Source organism: Apodemus sylvaticus, chromosome 1 (assembly GCF_947179515.1).
Source record: "Apodemus sylvaticus chromosome 1, mApoSyl1.1, whole genome shotgun sequence".
NCBI classification, from domain to species: Eukaryota; Metazoa; Chordata; class Mammalia; order Rodentia; family Muridae; genus Apodemus; species Apodemus sylvaticus.
Genome location: NC_067472.1, coordinates 74811952 through 74831872, shown reverse-complemented (window position 1 = coordinate 74831872; position 19921 = coordinate 74811952). Strand labels below are relative to the sequence as shown.

The 19921-nt window shown below is 40.2% G+C and overlaps 1 protein-coding gene across 8 annotated transcripts in view; it reads left to right on the top strand.

The window, feature by feature from the left end:
- Plekha1 (pleckstrin homology domain containing A1) overlaps positions 1-18580 on the top strand; it is a 48211-nt gene extending 29631 nt beyond the window's left edge. For 3 of the 8 annotated variants that reach the window (XM_052197089.1, XM_052197075.1, XM_052197081.1), the window contains exons 6-13: positions 1083-1208; positions 5339-5482; positions 7596-7664; positions 10468-10532; positions 11067-11130; positions 13556-13645; positions 14785-14890; positions 16126-16438. In XM_052197089.1, the coding sequence (XP_052053049.1) occupies positions 1083-1208; positions 5339-5482; positions 7596-7664; positions 10468-10532; positions 11067-11130; positions 13556-13645; positions 14785-14890; positions 16126-16337 (876 nt within the window). In that variant the 3' untranslated portion in view covers positions 16338-16438. Of the gene's footprint in view, positions 1-1082; positions 1209-5338; positions 5483-7595; positions 7665-10467; positions 10533-11066; positions 11131-13555; positions 13646-14784; positions 14891-16125 lie in introns of all 8 variants that reach the window. The other 5 variants (XM_052197100.1, XM_052197130.1, XM_052197106.1 and 2 more) reach the window with 4 other exon arrangements.
- The last annotated feature ends 1341 nt before the right edge of the window (positions 18581-19921 follow it).

Genomic DNA, 19921 nt, shown 5'->3' with positions numbered 1-19921 from the left:
GGATTCCACAGGCATTCGAGATTCACCGCTTTCTCATCTTTTCACTTTCTTTCTCCTTGTGTCTCTTTTTCTCTTTCCACTAGTGTGATTAACATTGTACTGGAAGTATGCATTTGATGCTAAAGAGGGCTGCCAGGGCCTGAGGAAAGCCTGCAGGGCAAGCAGTGGGAGACAATGACATTACCTGAGATATAAGCCATTCTTACCCAGGAACAGCTAGGCTCCTAGTGTGTGGATTGAGATCTTCTTAGCACAGCCTGTGCTTATTCAGTACTCTGAAGAAAGCTCCTTTGTAAATAAAAGTGTCTATTGTATGCCAGCTCGTTTCCAGACCCGGCAAGCATAGTGTTATATGCACTGACAACGCAGTGTGGACAGAGTTTGTGAAATACAGCCCCTCAAAAGCACCTCTTCCTGCTCAAACTGCAGCTTGAGGGAGATGTTTTATAGACTTGTTCTGGGGATGGAGCCGACAATCTACAGTTTCTGTGATGTTCCTGGGTAATGTCTTAATGTACATACCTGCCTTGGATGGATTCACATTAGTACATATAGGGCCTGTGACTGCAGTATTAGTAGTTTCTCTATAGTTCACAGGTGATGGGCAGATGATTTAATTTTAACCTAAATGTTTTTATACCATTACGTTTGTAGTTGTTGTTCATATTGTTGATAATGATTCTGAAAAACTGTGAGGACACCTGAATAAAATACCCTTTAAATCATGTTCAGTATGTAATGGATGCTGAGAGTGTTTTATTTCATTTTATTGTATAAATTTGTCTAGAATGTAGTACAGCAGGGATCTCAACCGGTGTTGCCTGCTGCCTCCAAGTGCCTGCTCCTTCTTAAGCTGCTGAGAGTTGGCCAGGGAGGAAGAAGGGTATGAGTGGTGACTGCACAGGCCCGGCAGTGGTGATGCTGTGAGACCAGGACAAGCTGAGTGCTTGGGTTAAAATACTATAAATAGATGATTATATGTCAGTTATCTAAAACTAGGTGAAAGTCCTCTGCTGATGGGGAGGGTTGCAAATACACTTTTTATTGCACTTTTTATTGAGTAATCTATCTCACTCTTCCAGGTACCAAAGCAGTCAGACACACAGCCGGCCTCTGACAACCTGAGTCGCCAAGGTGACTGTGGCAAGAAACAAGTGTCATACAGAACTGACATTGTTGGTGGTGTGCCCATCATCACACCAACGCAGGTAAGGAGTCTGTGCTCCTGCTCTGTGGAGGTCTCAGGGCTGCACACCGATGCTCTTGTTCTCATCCAAGCTGAAATAGAGTGCCTTTGCTGAGTTCACTCAATAGTTATACTCTACAGAAGCTTTTAATTTGGTTTCCTATTAGAGAATGTTTTACAAACTTTTGTACGTTGATTATAAAAAAGATTGGAAGTCATACAGATAAACATTTGTTCCTTTGAGTTCTTTGTATTCTCCTTGCAGAAGTGGATTTGGGTGTTACATGTCAGACTTTGTAGCACATCTCACATCAGTCTTTAGAAGTTACTCTGTCTCACTTGTCTCACTGCAGAGTTCTGCCCTGATTTACAAACCTTTATTAGTAAACAGATGGAGAGTTTTTCTTTTCCTTTATTTAACAATGTTGTAATGAACATCTTATATTTTAAACTTTGGAGATTACCTCTAGGGGGCTATACATACTACGCAAGAGCCCTGCCAACTGAACTATATCTTAGCTTTTAAATTTTTTTTTGTTTATGACAGCATCTAAAAGAGTGGCACAAGTTTTCTTTGAATCTACTTTGTAACCCAGAAAAGCCTTGAACCTTAGCTCCTCCTGCCTTAGCTTCCTGGGCAGCTGAGGTTACAGGTATACACCAAGATAAATTAATTCTTGTAAGTAAAGTTGCTAGATTAGAGTCAGCAAATATGTGTGTGTGTGTTTGTGTGTGTGTTGTTTTTTCCCTGCAACCTGAGGACTGTGACCTTGGCTAAATTGTATCCTAATGTGAACTTCAAAAATGAACTTGAAACTTTTATATATGGTCTTAACTTTCTTATATTGCTATTGAGAAAATGTACCTTAAAAAAATATTTATTTATTTTTAAGATTTATTTATTATGTATATAGCATTCTGCCTGTATGTATGCCTGCAGGCCAGAAGAGGTCACCAGATCTCATTATAGATGGTTGTGAGCCACCATGTGGTTGCTGGAAATTGAACTCAGGACTTGTTAAAGAGCAGTGCTTTTAATCTTTGAGCTATCTCTCCAGTCCAAGATTTATTTATTTATTTATTTATTTATTTATATTAATTTGACTACACTGTAGCTGTCTTCAGACACACCGGAAAAGGGTATGGAATCCCATTACAGATGGTTGTGAGCTACCCTGCGGTTTCTGGGAATTGAACTCAGGGCCTCTGGAAGAGCAGTCAGTGCCCTTAATCACTGAGCCATCTCTCCGGCCTGAGAAAATGCACTTTTAATACAAATTCAATTATTATTAGTTGTGAAACCAAGAATTTGAAGTGATGGCTGTTGCCAGTGTTAGATATGCTTGCTCACTGCTTCTGTGTATTTTTGATCTTAACAGACTCGGATGCTCTGTGGACCTTTAACATTGTAGCATACACCGTCTCTTTGCAAGCCATTTGCCATAGGAGTGTGATTGTGGGAAGAAATCTCATACATAAATAAATTACATTGAGTATATTTTTCTATGTTTGACAAAGGGTTTTTAATAATCTCTGCTCTGGGTATAGTTTGTAGGTTTTTTTTATTTTTGTTTTATTTTTATTTTATTATTATTTTGCCAAAGTTAGATTTTAAAAAATTAAGGAAAAAGAGAAGGGTGAGGGAGGATTGCTTTTTCTAAGAGGAGTGACTTTAGCCTCCTAAACTTGTGATTGGTAAGTAGCTGGGCTGAGTTCTTCTCCATCCAGTGGCTTACATTGGCTGTTGGTAAGACACTGACTGGTGTGATGAGATTAGGTTCTACAGAAGCTGCCATTTTAAAACATCTCAAAGAATGCTACTATTTTATTGCAATGCAAATTACAAAGTAACATTTCGACAATACAGATTCAAGAAAATGTTAAATTTCGTTGAGATGGTTTACTTAAAATATGTTAGGTAAACATTAAGTTGAATTAGTGTTGATCTGTTTAAAGGTATTACAGGTTGAGAATTCCTTGTGATATAACTGACAGTTGAGACTTAATTGTTCTTTGAGTTCCTAAAACTTTAAGTGAGTTACATATGAAATAGTAGCATGTAGGTGCTGTAAATAACCAGGAAGTCTTGGGCGTGGTTATGAATAGTCACTTAACTTTAAATCCTACAAAGGTTAGGCAAATAGGCAAAGAACTCTTTATTTATTTTTGTTTGTTTGTTTGTTTGTTGGAGAAAGGGTTTCTCTGTATAGCCCTGGCTGTACTGGAACTCACTCTGTAGACCAGGCTGGCCTCAAACTCAGAAATCCGCCGCCCTCTGCCTCCCAGAGTGGGCATGCACCACCACTGCCCGGCTTTTTTTTTTTTTTTTAAAGATTTATTTATTATGTGTAAGTACACTGACGCTGTCTTCAGACATTCCAGAAGAGGGCATCAGATATCATTACAGATGGTTGTGAGCTACCATGTGGTTACTGGGATTTGAACTCAGGACCTTTAGAAGAGCAGTCAGTGCTCTTAACCGCTGAGCCATCTCTCCAGTCCCCAGGCAAAGAGCTCTTAGACTCGACATCAGATACATTGTTCATAAAAGGAGAAGACTGATAATGGCACATCATCAGTATTTCAAATGCTTGTTTTGTAAAAGACCCTGTTCATGGGCTGGAGAGATGGCTTAGCGGTTAAGAGCAGTGACTGCTCCCCTAGATGTCCTGAGTTCAATTCCTAGCAACCACATGGGGGCTCTCAACCATCTGTAATGAGATTTGATGCCCTCTTCTGGTGTGTCCAAAGACAGAGACAGTATACTTCTATACATTAAATAAATCTTTAAATAAATAAATAAAATAAAAGACCCTCTTTTAGAGGATGAATAGAAGAGATAAATAGAAGAAAAGTTTATAAGCTACTTATCCAACAAAGGACTGTTAACTACAGAAAGAACTCTCAACACACAATAATTAACACATCAAAAAGTCCTTTTAAAGTAGACAGAATTTATAAAGACATTTCACCAAAAGACGAACTGTATACTAGTGGGCACTAGGAACTATAGTCACCGTCTATAGCCAGCAGAAAAAAATTTTGAATTAAGGACCCAATGAAATTTACCTGAGCAGAGATGCTTGTACCTCTCACCCATTCCATTGCTTATGGAGACATAGTAAAACAGTTTAGCCACCCAAAAAACAAATTGGTATGCCGGTTTCCTTCTTGCCAATTTTGAGTAAGTTTGCAATTACTCTTCAGTACTCTGCTAGTCATTTATCCTAAAGATGTGCATAATTATGTTCACACCAAAACCAAAACCTCACATGGATACTTGCAGTGGCTTCATTCCTAGTAGCCAGGAGCTGGAAATAGCACATACTGGGTTAAGTGGCCAGCAGCATGGTTTGGCAGTACACCCACACTTAGGTATAGCAACCCAGACAGACAATGGACTGTTGACACCAAGAGCCACCTGAATGAACCTTCAGAAAGTTGTGCTGAGTGAATTTAAAAAAAAAAACTCAAAAGATACTTACTGTGTGCTTCCATTTGTATCCACAAAATGTCAGGGCAAATGAATGGCTGTGTGGAGCACGGCAGGGCACCACAAGCAGACCACAGCAGTGAGCAGTTCTTTCTGTGATCGAGGCGACTGTTGACTGCTGTGCATCAACATATGTCGGAGATACTAACATGTGGACAAACGAGTGCATATGTAGCTGTTGAAATCTGAGTACAGCTTATGGATACTTGTTTTAGTGCTATGTCCTAGAAACACATTTTCTCTTTGGAAAGAATTTGGTTGAAGGGTATGAAAGGCTTCTGGTACTTCTTATATTTATTGTAAATTCCTGTGAATCTGTTTAAATCATTTAACCCTAGCACTTGGGAGGCAGAGGCAAGTGGATCTTTGTGAATTCAAGGCTATCCTGTTCTACAGAGAGAGTTCCAACATAGCCAGGGCTACACAGAAAAACCCTGCTGGAAAGAAAGGAAGGAAGGAAGCCAAGACAGCCTGCCTTGCCCCAAGAAGAAGCACCAGAGACAGGAGTTTTGCAGAACTATAGAAATGGGTGTTTGTGGTTGATTAGTAGTAAAATAGTTGTGATTAAGTGTCACAGATTTAATTTTTTTCTGAGGTAACATTAAATGTAAGTATTTAAATTTACAGCAAGAAAAAATATAGTTTTTCCTTCATTTTAGAAAGAAGAAGTAAACGAATGTGGTGAGAGTGTTGACAGAAACAATTTGAAACGGTCACAAAGCCATCTTCCTTACTTTGCTCCCAAGCCACCTCCAGACAGTGCCGTTATCAAAGCTGGGTACTGTGTGAAACAAGGAGCTGTGGTGAGTAGCTGACCCGGCCCTGGGAAGTTGGGAAGACTGTGTGCCGGCAGGCCTGCAACTCAGAGCTCGAGATGTGTGCTTTATTTTCTCAAAAGACCCAGAGTAGAGAGCAGGCTGTTGCTGGGAAACATAGAGAGGGTTTGCTCCACGATTGTCACCTGGCAGTCACTTCCCTGGTCTTATAGTTTGCCTGTGTCCACCAGCACTTAGTCTAAGCGAACTTTACTAAGCTTAGGTTCATGAAGAAGGATTTTGTTGTTGTTGTTTAATTGAATACTTTGTATGTGTGCACATGGGTAAGGGAGGGAACATGAGCATGTATGTGCCACCAGAAGTCCTTCTGTTGATTTCCCACACTCTCAGGAGTGGTCAGGAGGAGAGAGCCCTAGGAAAAGTGGAAGAGTGGGGGCTAGTTTAAGGTTGGGGTATCTAATCTCCCAGAATTCCAGTTTTATTTTATGAGAAAGCTGTTTTATAAAATGTGGTTTTTGAAAGGTGAATGAGGTATAGCTTCAGGTATAAGAACCATCACCATTAAGTTCAGGTTTTCCCCCATAGTCAGTGTCATGGAAGAGATTTCTACAAGATAAACACATTTACCAGTTTTTCTTTTCTTTCCTTTCCTTTCTTTCCTTTCCTTTCCTTTCTTTCCTTTCCTTTCTTTTCCTTCCTTCCTTCCTTCCTTCCTTCCTTCCTTCCTTCCTTCCTTCCTTCCTTCCTTCCTTCCTTCCTCTCTCCCTTTCTTTCTTTCTTTCTTTCTTTCTTTCTTTCTTTCTTTCTTTCTTTCTTTCTTTCTTTCTTTCTTTCTTTCTTTCTTTCTTTTGTTTTTCTTGTTTTGTTGTGTTTTTGTTTTGTTAAGTTTTTTTTGTTGTTTGAGACAGGATCTCTCTCCGTGGCCCTGGCTGTCCTGGAACTCAATCCATAGACAAGCCTTGAACTCCCAAATGCTTGTTTTCCAGTATTTCTAAGGCTCTAGACACTTGTCTTCCAGGTGTTGCAGTTCATACCTATAATTCTAGCATTGGGAGGCTGAGGAAAGGTGATATCCTAAAGTTTATTCTGTATGAACTAAATCTTGAAAATCTCAAGAGAAGATAAAGTTTAGCATTTGAAAGCAATAGGGAAAAACTGAATAAAAGAATACTTCAAGCTCTCCTGTTACTTCTGCTTGCCTTTTCCTTAGCTAGGGAAATTCTTCTATCCATTGAACCATTGGTCCCAGGGAAAGGAAGATGCCAGAGGTTTCCCAAGACAGACTGTCTGTAGATTGAGGTTTAGAATTTCCCTCAGGCTGTAAGGTTTAGTTGTGGGCTAATTAAGCTTTTAAGGAGGTAACTTTTATTCTTAAATCTAAAAAATAATTTACAGATTTTTTCTTAATTTTCAAACCAATTTTATTTTTATGTGTATTTATTTTTATTTTATATGTGTTTGCTTGAATGTAAATCTGTTTACCATGTGTATGGCGTTCTAGTGGAGGCCAGAAGAAGGTGTAAGATCCCCCTGGAATAGTTTCCCCTTAGAAACGATTGTGAGCTGCCATGTGAGAGCTAGAACGTGAGCCTGAGTCCTTGGAAGAGCATTCTTAACCACTCAGCCATTTCTCCAACACTCTACAGATAATTTAGGGTGCTTAAAAATTGATAGGAATGTTTATATAAAAGTGTATTAAACATTTTCTGTATGGGTTTATTCTATTTTGTATTTATTGCTGACCTGTTATATATGAAATACTTGAAAAAGGATTCATGTATGTTGTAGATGGAGAAGCCTGATGAGTTAATGACAATTCCCATGCTGATTTTTACCTGTGGGCTGGGCTGGGCTGGGCTGGGCTGGGCTGGCAAGAAGGGAAGAGAACACCTCTTCTTTCTTTTCCACTGTTTGAGATCAAAATCCTGAAATATCAGAGTTACTCATAAAGTGACTGCCCAAGGCCAAGACCATCATTCAAGGCTTGGTTAGCGGGGAGAGGTACCATTTACCACCTCCCTTGGGAAGGGTGTGTTGTTTCTGAGTACTTGGCATTTCGGAATGTGGGTTCATATTTGAATGATAAAGGGTGGTGAACATTTGACATTCTTTGAAGCCTCTGTCTGTTATTCTCTGGTAGATGAAAAACTGGAAGAGAAGATATTTTCAATTGGATGAAAACACAATAGGCTACTTCAAATCTGAACTGGTATGTAGTCACTTCATATGCCTTCAGATGCTTGGCAGGTCACTATGTGGTGCTTGTGTGATTGTATGCTTGTATGCTGTTCTGATTTTCAAATGGTTCAGTTCTGGTTTTGAGTGCACCTGTATTTCAGTCTATTTGGTTGTAATGCATTTGGTTAGTTACATATTATATATATATATATATATATATATATATATATCCTTGTGCTCAGATAGATATGAATAAATGATTGGGTGGTGATTGAGCTCGTAACTACAGTGAAGGACAAGATGCTTAAACAGGAATGAGACAGCAATCTGAAATAAACACTAAGCACAGTAGGAAGAGAGCAGCTGTACGGGATGAAGCCTGGCTATACCACCTCCACCAGGCAGTCAGGTTCAGTGAATTTGAGCAGTAGTGAGAGTGTTGAAACCGTCTACCGCCTTATGGGGTAGTGTGAAAAGCACACTGCATCAGTTCTGTGCTCTTCTGCTAAAGGTATAGTCTGGGTTTAATCATCAAGTAACAGTAGCCACATCTAAGGGAGGAGGCAGCCTACAAAATAAAGTAATTGTGGAATCTGCAGGAGTCTGTGTTCCTCTTTCTAGAGGAGTAGAACTCATGTACTAAACAGAAAAAGACATCGAGAACACTCTGCCCTGTAAGACAATGTAACACCACCTGCTGACTGTGACTATAACATGAGCACTTTAGGGCAGCATGCTGGAGCTCCAAGGGACTGTTCTTAGTCTTTTTTGTAAATTCATGATTGTTTCAATGTTCAAGAAAGACATAAAGGTGAGGAGAACTATCTGGTAGAAAAACAAACAGGAAATACAAGCGGCTCATTCGAAAGAGACTAGGCTGAGTGTGGAATGGAGTGGTGTGAGGCCCTGATATGAGGCCTTGGATTAGAGCCTCGGCACGACTGAGCAGTACAGATAACTACAGGTCTTCAGAAGTACATGACAGTGCTCAGTGTCACTCAGGCTTTGGGAGATACAGGAGTGCACTGCAGGCAGTACTCATCAAGCATGAGGACACTGTCTCACAGATTCGCTGTCCTCAGAGAAAAGAAGTGGAGAAGAAATAGTAGTTCTTCAAATTCCAGGTTACTGTGTAGGTGAGTGATGTTAGGAAAATTACCATTTGGCAGGTAGCTATGCCAGTAGTGATTTCAGGTAAGAATCCTCAATACTTGTAAAACCAGCGGGAGATTTTTGTTGGAAATCAAGTACTTCATAGGCTCCAGGTGTCTCAGCAGTGACCAACATGAGTCACACATGGGGTGGCTGAGAAGTGCTCATTTGCAGTGGTTTCCTTCCAAGTGTGTTGCCTACACATCAGAAGGAATCAACATTAGACTGACCAGGTCTGGGGAAGTCTGAAATAAGGGGCCTAAACATCTTACAGCCTTGGATTTATTTATTTATTTCATGTATGCGAGTACACTGTCACTGTCTTCAGACACACCAGAAGTGGCCGTCAGATCTCATTACAGATGGTTGTGAGCCACCATGTGGTTGCTGGGAATAGAACTCAGGAAGAGCAGTCCGTGCTCTTAACTGCTGAGCCATCTCTCCAGCCCCATCTCACAGCTTTATAGGATGACAGAGTACCAAAGAAGTAACCCATGAACTAAAGGAAACTAAGAGAAGGGACAATGAAACAAGTCTGCCGTAGACTGAACCTTAGACAGGAACTATGTCAGCTTGTCTTCTGCCATGAAGGACACCCAGAGGGTAACTTATAAGATCAGAGTGAGGCCTATAGATTCTGGCCATACTGCAAGGATGCTGAGGTTCGCGCCATCTCCATGTAGAATTTATCTTAGAAGTCAAACATGATACCTCGCAGTATAGATGTATCATGACTTTAACTTTATTTACTCTTTTATTTATTTTGTTGTTGTGTAATTGCTCTAGCTCGACCTTTAAGTATTGCATTGAATAGATAGGGAGAGAGTGAACAGCCTTGTCTGGTCCCATATTTTAGTGGGATTACTTCAAGTTTTTCTCCATTTAGTTTGATGATGGCTACTGGTTGCAGTATATTGCTTTCACTATGTTTAGGTATGGGCCTTGAATTCCTGACCACTCCAAGACTTATCATGAAGGGATGCTGAATTTTGTCAAATGCTTTTCAGCATCTAATGAAGTGATCATCTGGGTTTTTTTTTTTTTCTTGCGTTTGTTTATGTAGTGGATTACATTGATGGATTTCTGTATATTGAACCATCCCTGCATCCCTGGGATGAAGCCTCCTTGATTGTGCTGAATCATCGTGGTGTTTTTTTTTTTTTTTTAAGATTTATTTATTTTTTATGTATATGAGTACACTGTAGCTGTCTTCAGATACACCAGAAGAGGGCATCATTACAGATGGTTTTGAGTCACCATGTGATTGCTGGTATTTGAACTCATGACCTTTGGAAAAGCAGTCAGTGCTCTTAACTGCTGAGCCATCTCTCCAGCCCCGACTTTACCTTTATCTTGCATGCAGAGAGTCCTGAGATGTGTATCTAGACACATGTACACAGGTTTACAGCAAAGCTGGACTTAGTACATGGTGCTGTCTGTGTCAAGATGACCTTCCAAAGAGGAGAATACTTACTGGTCCTCTGGGACCAAGTCTGCTGCTTAGCGACTGTCACTGAGATCAGAAGCCAAGCTTGAGACAACAGTGTGTATGATGGCATGAAGCTAGAGCCACCCTGCTGCTGCAAGTCTCAGAGGGTGTAGCTGTGTGTGTGAGAGGGGTCCGAGCTCCATAGATAGCTGATTTCTGACAGGAAATGTCCTGCGTGTGCTTCTTTTGCCAGGAAAAGGAACCTTTGCGGGTAATACCACTTAAAGAAGTTCATAAAGTCCAAGAGTGCAAGCAAAGGTAAGGACTGCCTGCTTCTGACATAGCGCAGGATAAAGAACCAGGTCTCCCCTCACTGATGAGCTTACAGCGTGCTGCTTTCTCTGTTCGTGTGGGGATTTGTAACCGTGTAATATTTTTTTAATCTGTAATTTTTTTATTTGAAAACAAAATTAGGAAACAACCCATTAGTACACTGACATTTCAGATATAGTTCAGTAATGGAAAGAAAAAATTACTACAAGCAATTTCTGAGATTTAACAAATTGAGGTATTTTTAGTTTTCAAGGTGCTGCAGAACAGGTTCTTGCATGGAGTTGCATCAGCTGTGCCAGGATGCAGTGAGTGGACTGTAAACACGTGCACTCTAACGCTGCTCTGTGAGTCTTTCTAACTGAGCTGTGTAACGCACGTGAAAGTAATGCACACTGGAAAAGGACGTGGTTTTGTTACAGTAGTGTTTTCTTCCTAACATTTATTGGCACTGAGTGAACTGCGTAAGCTGAAACTGTCAGACTGATTGACCTGCGACTGGATGATTGCTTTTCATGACAGTGACATAATGATGAGGGACAACCTGTTTGAAATCGTGACGACATCTCGGACTTTTTATGTGCAGGTAAGACACTTCTGGGGATCATAGATTCTCTTACAAGAAGTTACTAACATTTAGAGGTGAAATAAATGTAAATAAGGCTCATTGGTTTTAAGGAATATAATTTACCAGCTTATTGAAGGTTGTCAGGTGGTGCTGGGTATAGGGCCAGACAGGGAGCGGTGGGTTTGAATTGGTTTGAATTGGTCAAAGTCACATTTGCAAGAAAGGAAGTGCTGCTTTTCTTAGACTTTAGTGTGTACCTTCAAATGTATTATCTTTTTGTGTTTTTCTTTAATATCATTTTTGGTAATTTTATAAGAAGGAAAGTCTCGAGTATAAATGAAATTATTGAAAAAACCATTTGTTTTTGTTTATGAGTGTTAACACATTTGCTTATTGCAGAAAAATTAAGAAAACAATGGTTTGTAAAATATACATATTGCCACATTCAGTCACTGATGCATGCAGCAAGCAAGATCATTCTAACTGTATAAATCTTGTTTGCTTTCATTTATTGTCATTTTCCCCGTGTCATTAAAATTTCTTTGGAAATAGGTGGGTCTGGAGGCTCGTATCTTTAATTGGAATTAAAGGCAGTCAGGAAGCAGAGGCAGGTAGATTTTGGTGAGCCCAGGCTAGCCAGGGCTGTACCCTGTACTGCAGCTGCACGTTCATCTGCACGCTCATGCACAGTTTTCATACACTTACTCTGCAAGTGCGGCGATGGCAGCGTCCTGTGAAAGCTTGGCTTGAGTCTCAGATGTTTCCAGGTCAGACACACCCATCAGACACAGCCATCAGAACAGCTTTTCTGTGTGTGGCTTTGTTGTCCTGCTACTAGTGCAGAAGGAAAGCTCACCCAGCCCTGGGCCTGCTCTGAGTTCTGTCCTTTGAAAAATGGTCCTTGAAGTTATTGGCATTTGGTAGACTCTGGGAGAGGGGGACTTAGTTTTCTTTAGTGAATTGATTGTTGGTAGGCTGACCACACCCCAAAACAGGCTCCACTTCCAAGATTAGCTGTGCAATGCAAACTGGGCCTGAGGAGTTGATGGGGAAAAGGGTTGGTGAGGGGAATCTCAAAAGTTGAGTGGGAAGGGGTAGGAGAGTAAAGAGGAAGGAGTTAGAGAAGAGGGTGAATATGTTCAGAATACATTGTATGCAATGCACAAAGTTAATAAAATACTGCTAAAACCCACAAAATTCAGCATACAATATACAAAGTGCATAGAAAAAAACATGGCATAAAAACTAGGATCTAATTTTAGATCTACTTCTCAAGGAGTGAGGTTCTCAAAGGACAGGCGTAAGAAGCTACCTGCTTGTGTCCTTGGCCTCATGCTGTAGCCATTCCACCCCGAATATTCCGATCTCATGGTGTCTAAGTTCACACTGGCCAGTCTTTTTCAAGAAACAGGACTACTTCTGAATTTGACTACCATGTCTCTTTAATTCACTGTCCTATTGGAAATTATTTCTAAAATTAATATTTAAGATGGTGCCAGAATGCCTTTGAAAGTGGCATGCATGCATATATATAGATAGATGTATACATAGAGATAGAGATAGATAGATAGATAGAGAGAGAGAGAGAGAGAGAGAGAGAGCAAACTTAGATATAGTGTTTGACAATGAAATAAAGTCTTTTTGTTTTCTTCCTCTTACTTCCTTTCTAAAAGCACTCATATATCCTTTGATGTGTCTGAGTTTAAACATGCAGTGCCTATCTTATGTTTCCATATAGAACCGGGCTCAGAAAAAACTGGGTTAAAAATAATGCTTCTAGAGCCAACTTTGGTAGCGTATACTTGAAACCTAACTGCTCAGAAGGCTGAAGCAGGAAGTTCAAGGGCAACCTGGCTAAAGAGTGAATTGAAGGCCAGCCTGAGCAATTTAGTGTGACTCTGTGTCAAACTAAAACACAAATTTTAAAATAAAATAAAGCCTCAGTGGCTGAGTGTTTTTTTAAAATGTGTATGTTAGTTCAGTTTCCCAGTAACACATGCTCACCAACCAAGTGCTTTTAGGGGTTGGAAAGATGGCTCAGAGGTGAAGAGCGCCTGCTGCTCTTGCAGAGGATTGAAGTTTGATTCCCAGTATCCTTGATGGGTAGTTCATAAACGCCTGTAACGACAGCTCCAATGGGGTCCAGTGCTCTTTTGGCCTCTGTAGCTGGGAGCAGCTGGACTAATGATTCATGAATCATTGCACATCACTCTGCACACAGGAGGTGGAGTCAGGAAGATGACAGGCAGATCTCTAGAGTTCTGGGGTTGGAGAGGAAACTCTCTTTCTAAAAACAAACAAGTACTTTGAAAACTGTTTTAAAAAGAAATTATTGCCTTTGAATGTATTTGCAGGTGACATTATATTGCCAGGGTACAGAATTTATGGAAATAGAAGTGATTTTGAGAAAAGTTGACTGAAATATCCCTTTTATTTCCTTTAGGCTGATAGCCCTGAAGAGATGCACAGCTGGATTAAAGCAGTCTCTGGCGCCATCGTAGCACAGCGGGGACCTGGCAGATCATCGGCTTCTGTAGGTTTTCTCCTTCTTGGGGAGAAACTCACAGAGCCTCCATCCTTTGAAGTTGTTCTCTTCCTCTCCCCTAATCCTTCTGTTTCATTCTTTCTTGAGATTATTTGCATGTTGACTTTCATACCGATTGGACTTGCAAAAATACTGTACCCTGATTGAGAGCCTCCTTGTAGTGTCCCATGCATAGCTCTCTGTGCACATTGTGTTCATACACAGGCTGGGCGGCTAAAGAATAGAGCCTTCCTTCTTTTGTTCTTGGCAGTTAGGTTCGTGCACTTAGTGGGTCAGAGTGTAGCAGTTTGACTCTTGGTGTGGCACTGGCCTGACCATTCAAGGCACTTTCAGTTCTACCAAAACACAGTTTTGTAATGTCCTGGTTTTTCCTTTACTTGCCAATTTTCAGTTAGGATTTTTTTTCCCATAGTGGTGTTGGAATACCACTGACCAAGCTAGAGACTTAAGTACAGCTTTGTGTTACCGTTCCTTTTTTTCTATTTCATGTTGTTATTTCAATTTTCTACCATGTTGATACAAAAGCTTGTTACTTTTTCTGTAGTTTGATAGTAATATTGAAACAACTAAATGCTTGGACATTGCCAGAGAAACACGTGTTAGTCATATTGTTCAAGTATAAGGAATAGTTTGATTTGGAATACTTTGGCCATTCATCTCTGTTTTGAAAATGCAAACCCTTTTGAGAAATTACACCTTAAAAGTAGCACTGTTGTTAACTGTCTTGGTATGTTGTACCACAGCCTTTATGATGTAGATTCTATATAAACCAAGATATACCTGTATTTTCAGTATTTTACTGTCTTTTACTAGTTTTCTGTTAGTGATAATGACAGATTAGTAGATAGTAATCCACTTTTCCCATTTCTTAATCATTTATTATTATAGTAGTATTCCTTTAGGAATTCCTAAGAAACCTCTTTAATGGATGTTAGTTTTGTAACTGCCTGCATTTTATGTGACTCTTTCAATATTCAAGTATGAGATTCTCTGCAAAAACAATGTCTGTTGGGAAGAGGGAAAGTCGGAGAAGGTGTTTGTGTTCTGTGCTTTGTGGTGGGGCAAATCGGACTGTCCAGCTGGGACTATCAGCAGAATTCTCTCTTTTCCTCCCTCTCCCAATATAGGTTAACTCTAATCTTAGCTTTGCACTGTGTTCCAGATGCGGCAGGCCAGAAGGCTGTCGAACCCTTGTATACAGAGGTATACATCAAGAGCTGGTGAATGCAGCACGTATGTGGGCTCTCATGCTAATGGGCCTTCTTAGTAGAAGGCCTGGACCCGCTCCTCCTTACAAGCTGATCATAGAAGGTTGAGTTAACCAGACTGCCTTTTGCAGTTGTCATCACTAACACAAACTATTTTACTGTAGTCATCAGGTTGAATATGTATAGTTTTTTTTTTAAAAAAAAAAGCAATCATACTAAAGAAGCTTCCAGAGCTTCAGAAACTGACTGAATTGCTGCAAGAGTTTTGATTTCCATGTTTTATGTATTAGATATATAGATATGTAGATACACACAGACACACAGACACACAGACACACACACACATACACACACACACACTACAACACTAGAAATAAGCCTTTGTTTTTCTGGCCCAGGCAAGCTTCTGCATGCATCCATGTTGGATAAACTCTGTCACCAGAATTGCATGGTGTTTTATAGCTCTGGTGAAGTTTCCTCATGGAGTGGGAGCCTGCAGTGTTTGCTGATTGCAGTGCTGCTTTCCAAGCAGTTAGTGTCCTGCATGAGCACACCCCAGGAGCTGCACAGCACTGCTGTGCCTTCAGATTTGTCCTCAGAAGGACAATCAAGTCAGTTTTTACAGCTGATCTTGTTCTATCAGTTTTAAAAGTGATTCACTTGTACCCTTTTTTACTTTAACATGTTAAGCCACACGAATGTGTGATTTATTTACTCAAAATAAACCAAATTGAACCAGCTGCAATCAGTTGCAGTAAAGTTGAGAGAAGCAAAAAACAAGTTGTCAGACTGAGACAAAATCATGTCTGCAAAATCTTGATTTTCGTTGATTAATTGCTGATTAATCTATAGCCTTTCACTTTTATGTTTACATTTTATCTTTTTTTTTTTTAATACTTGGGATAATCCCCATAACTCTTAATGCTGCTAGACTCTTCTTTCAACACAGTTAAGTTGTAGTTGGACCACCGTGCCTCATTTTAGGCCGACTAGTGCCATAAACTGTCCAATTCAGCTTTGGTGACAGAATTAGTTTCTTAGTAGAATTGGTTGTTGGCTATCATTGCTTTGAACTCACCCCTAAAATGCATTGCTTTGGGAAGGAACTTGCACATTTACGCTGCATGGCTCCTGCTTCTGCTTTGTGTGTGTGTGTATGTGTGTGAGTGATGCTTGTTTTTCAGAGAATCAAGTCTCACATTGAGTGACTAACATTGTTGTTGGTGACTGGCTGTGTCTGACCACCATTCCTCTTTCCAGGAGCATTCCGGCTGGCCTTCAGAACCCAAATGCACTGTCCGTCCTGCCGGGGCCGCAGCCGCCTCACATTCCGCAGCCTCTCGCAGCCGCTCTCTGGTCTCAGGCTGTGCCGTGGAGAAGCGAGGAGTTTACCAATCTCTTGCCAAGGTCAAGCCAGGGAACTTCAAGATCCAGACTGTCTCTCCAAGAGAGCCAGCTTCCAAAGTGACTGAACAGGCTCTGCTCAGACCTCAGAGTCAAAATGGCCCTCAGGGAGAAGATGGCGAGCCAGTGGACTTAGATGACGCCAGCCTGCCAGTCAGCGATGTGTGAGGTGGGAGCAAGTGTGCTGCCTGCGCCACTCACCCTCAGTGTCCTTCCATGAGGCTTCTCGCCAAAGATGAGAGAGGGTGAATGATCTCAGTGCATATGTTAGACTGCCTCTCGGGTGGACTCTGTTAGCTGGCAAACCAAGACTCTAGGGAGTGGCCAGGTTAACATAATTTCTTTAAGAAAGGATGGGAAAAAAGCTGTGTCCATATTGACTGTCTGAAGCTTTACATGTTTGGGTGGTAAAAATGTGTGTGATTTTTTTCTTAATGACTTTGAAATTTTAAATAACAATTTAAAACATTAAAATTTCTTATTATCTTGGTCATTTAAACATGCTAATATGACTCCCTATGAAATATTCAATATTTACACATTCTTACTAGCTAACATTATCAAGTGGGACATTCCCAGACAAAAATTCCTAAACTCATTGATGTCTGTGGTGCTGCAGAATTTTTATCTCAATGTGGAGTATTTAGAAATTCTAGCCATTTATGATATTCTGGCTGTCCAGGTGAGTGGAAAATTTTGCATAGATTTGACTAGACTATTGGTGCAGGTGGCAGTTGAACAGGACGAGCAGATGAGGGAGACTAGAGGTCAGCTATAGCTAAGATTATTTTTTTGTGAGGAGGGGACTTTTTTTATTTTTATTTTGGAGATTGGATTTCTTGGTGTAGCCATGGTTGTCTTGGAACTAGCTCTGAAGACCAGGCTGCCCTTGAACTTACGATGATCCTTCTGCCTCTGTTGCCTCCCAAATTATAGGGCTGTGTCACCAACTTGCAGTCTGAGACTCTTGTTTTAAAAAGCTCACTATTTTATTTTAAGTAAAATTATTTGGACATACGTTTTGGGAAGAACTGATTTTTTTTTTTTTTAATCAAAGTTTTGTAAATAGATCTTATTTCTGAATTTGGATCAGTGAAAGACCTCAGTTCACATGCTAAGTCAAAATGGCCCCCAGTCATGAACTTGTGGCCTCTCCCTTGTCATCAATAGTAACCTATACTCAAGTGCCTGAGTCTTCTCATCTCACTTAGGATTATACCCCAAAGTCCTACATGATTGGCTTTAAATGTCCGAGTAAATTAATTTCAGTAGCATAGTTTGATATGTTAAATAAGATAGCATTTTATATCAGAGACACCAGAATGTTGGTGTTCAACTACTTGTGCAATATTTATGTCTTGAAAACCAGATCTGAGTATGCATTGAACGGTGGGGATAAATAGAAGCACCTTTCTGAAGAACCCAGTTTCCGGTGTTGAGTGATAGACTAGTTTGAGAAAGTACTGTTTTGTGGCAACATCTTAAGTGTTTGCATTCCCCAGGCTGCTGCTCTGTGGTATTTCCAGTCTCAGACGTGTGTTTTGGAGTCATGGTGTTAGTGTTTTGCCTTTTTATGTTCTACGACTACTTGTCGGAGGATGAAAGATTTGCTACAGTGCTCTAGGGTTAAGATGTACTGTTTAGTTGCTCAGCACAAGAACGTACCACTCACCTTTTGTATTCATAAGCTAATATGTTAGTTCTATGTAGTTTTCTCTTGTGCACCCGCATTAGGAAACCATAGGACAACACGTTGAGCAGGTACCACCCTTCTGCCGCATCCATCATCCAGGCTCTCTTACAAGTTCCTTTTTCATGAACATACCTAGGGACCCTTGTACAGACTCTGGCAGTGTTGATGAGCCTGGCACTGTTGCTTTGGTACAGCCTCCACAGTGAGCATTTATTTTATCATATTTTGGTATTGGTAATTTGATATATTTCATGGTGGTAAAATATTAGCTCTATTTTGGGACTTTTTATAGAATTACATTTATTCAAAAGCATAGGAATATGTTCTTGTGATTATCAGGATCTCCTAATATTTATCTCAATTCTTTTGTAAGCTTGTGGAAATTATTTAATTATTTTAAAGCATATTTTCTTGTAAATACGTCTTACCGGAAGTGTCAGCAGTTACTTTGAATACCGTACTATTTGCTGCATTTTTTTCTGTGTGTATAAAGTATCTCCTTTCAGAACAGGAATGTGCCTCCTAATGTTTACTGTTACACTGCTATCTTTGTATGTCCAGTTGGTTGAACACTGTTATGACTTGAGAATAAACTGCTCAGAATTCATTTTCACTCAATTCCCGTTTTGTTTGGTTCAGTGCTCCTGTGAACAAGTCAGTAGAACTGGTTAGAAACATTTTTGGTTAGTTCATTTACTTACCTTTCAATACAGATTTCATTCCAGGACAGCCAGGGTTAAACAGAGAAACTATGTCTTGAAAAACCAAAAAATAAAAATAATAAAGAAAAAATTCAGATTCTTTAATTCTTGGGGTTTGCTGTTGCTATTTGTTTATTTTTTGAGACACAGTCTCATTTTGTAGTCTTGGCTGGCCTGAAACTTAGTATTTAGAGTATGTTGGCTTTGAACTAACAAAGATCCTCCTGCCTCTGCTTCCCAGATGCTAGAATTATAAAAGTGTGTACCAACAGGCCCAGCAGATCCATGAATTCTTAATACAGCTTCATATGAAATTGTACAAAGAAAATGTCTGTGTGTCCAGAAAGCTTGCTCTTTTTACTTAACAAACAGAAAACATGTTATCAAAATTAAATGTGAAAATTAGCTGTGGAGCATGTTTGAATCTTTGAGCTGCATAGAGCTCGAGGCTGTTGGTCAGGCTGAGCTGAGGCAAGATTGACTGATAAAGACAAACGTAGGTCCCCATGCCGCCTACCTGTGGGTGATGGAGGGAAAGGGGCTGCAATGTGTAGTCCACCCCCAGACACGCTCAAGAGCTGGTTTTTGAAGTTTTCCTTATGATAATGGGCTGTAGTAAATTGTATGTCTAGAGTTTAGCCCAGTGCCTGCTGCCCAGAGGAAACGCAAACACTTATCCACTGAGCATAGGACGGGCCACTAGTATAAAATATATTGAACTGTAATTCAATTGAATTATATTCAATTGAAATACAGATTTAGTCACTTGAAGTTTCAGAATTTCCGAAGACACCAGCAGTGATTTTAGATGTCTCCTTTTGTTCCTTGTGTCTAGTTCATTGTCAAATCCTGCTTTATTTTCCTCCCTTCTTCAAGACCTCACCTCTGAAATGCACTGGGCCTGTCAACAGCTCATTATGGATGGGAGAGGAGCTCATGAAGCCCAGACTTCCCTGAAGGATTGCTACCGTTAATAGTGGCTGGTGTGTGTGTATGTGTTTCTTCAGCGGAATAGCCACTGAAAAATTGACTATGATCCGATAAATGTCATCCCACCAGTACACATGCAAGCAGCCTGTGTATAGTTAAACTCAGTGGATCACACAAAAAGTCATGAAAGTAAAAGGGGGTATAAGAAGGGGTTCAGCTGAAGAGCCAAGGTGATAGGAGGATATTGTGAGGGGTAACAGGTGAGAAAGGACTGAAAGTTCACTATCACAGAACTGTTTTAAGTATTTTATATTTATTATATTCTATT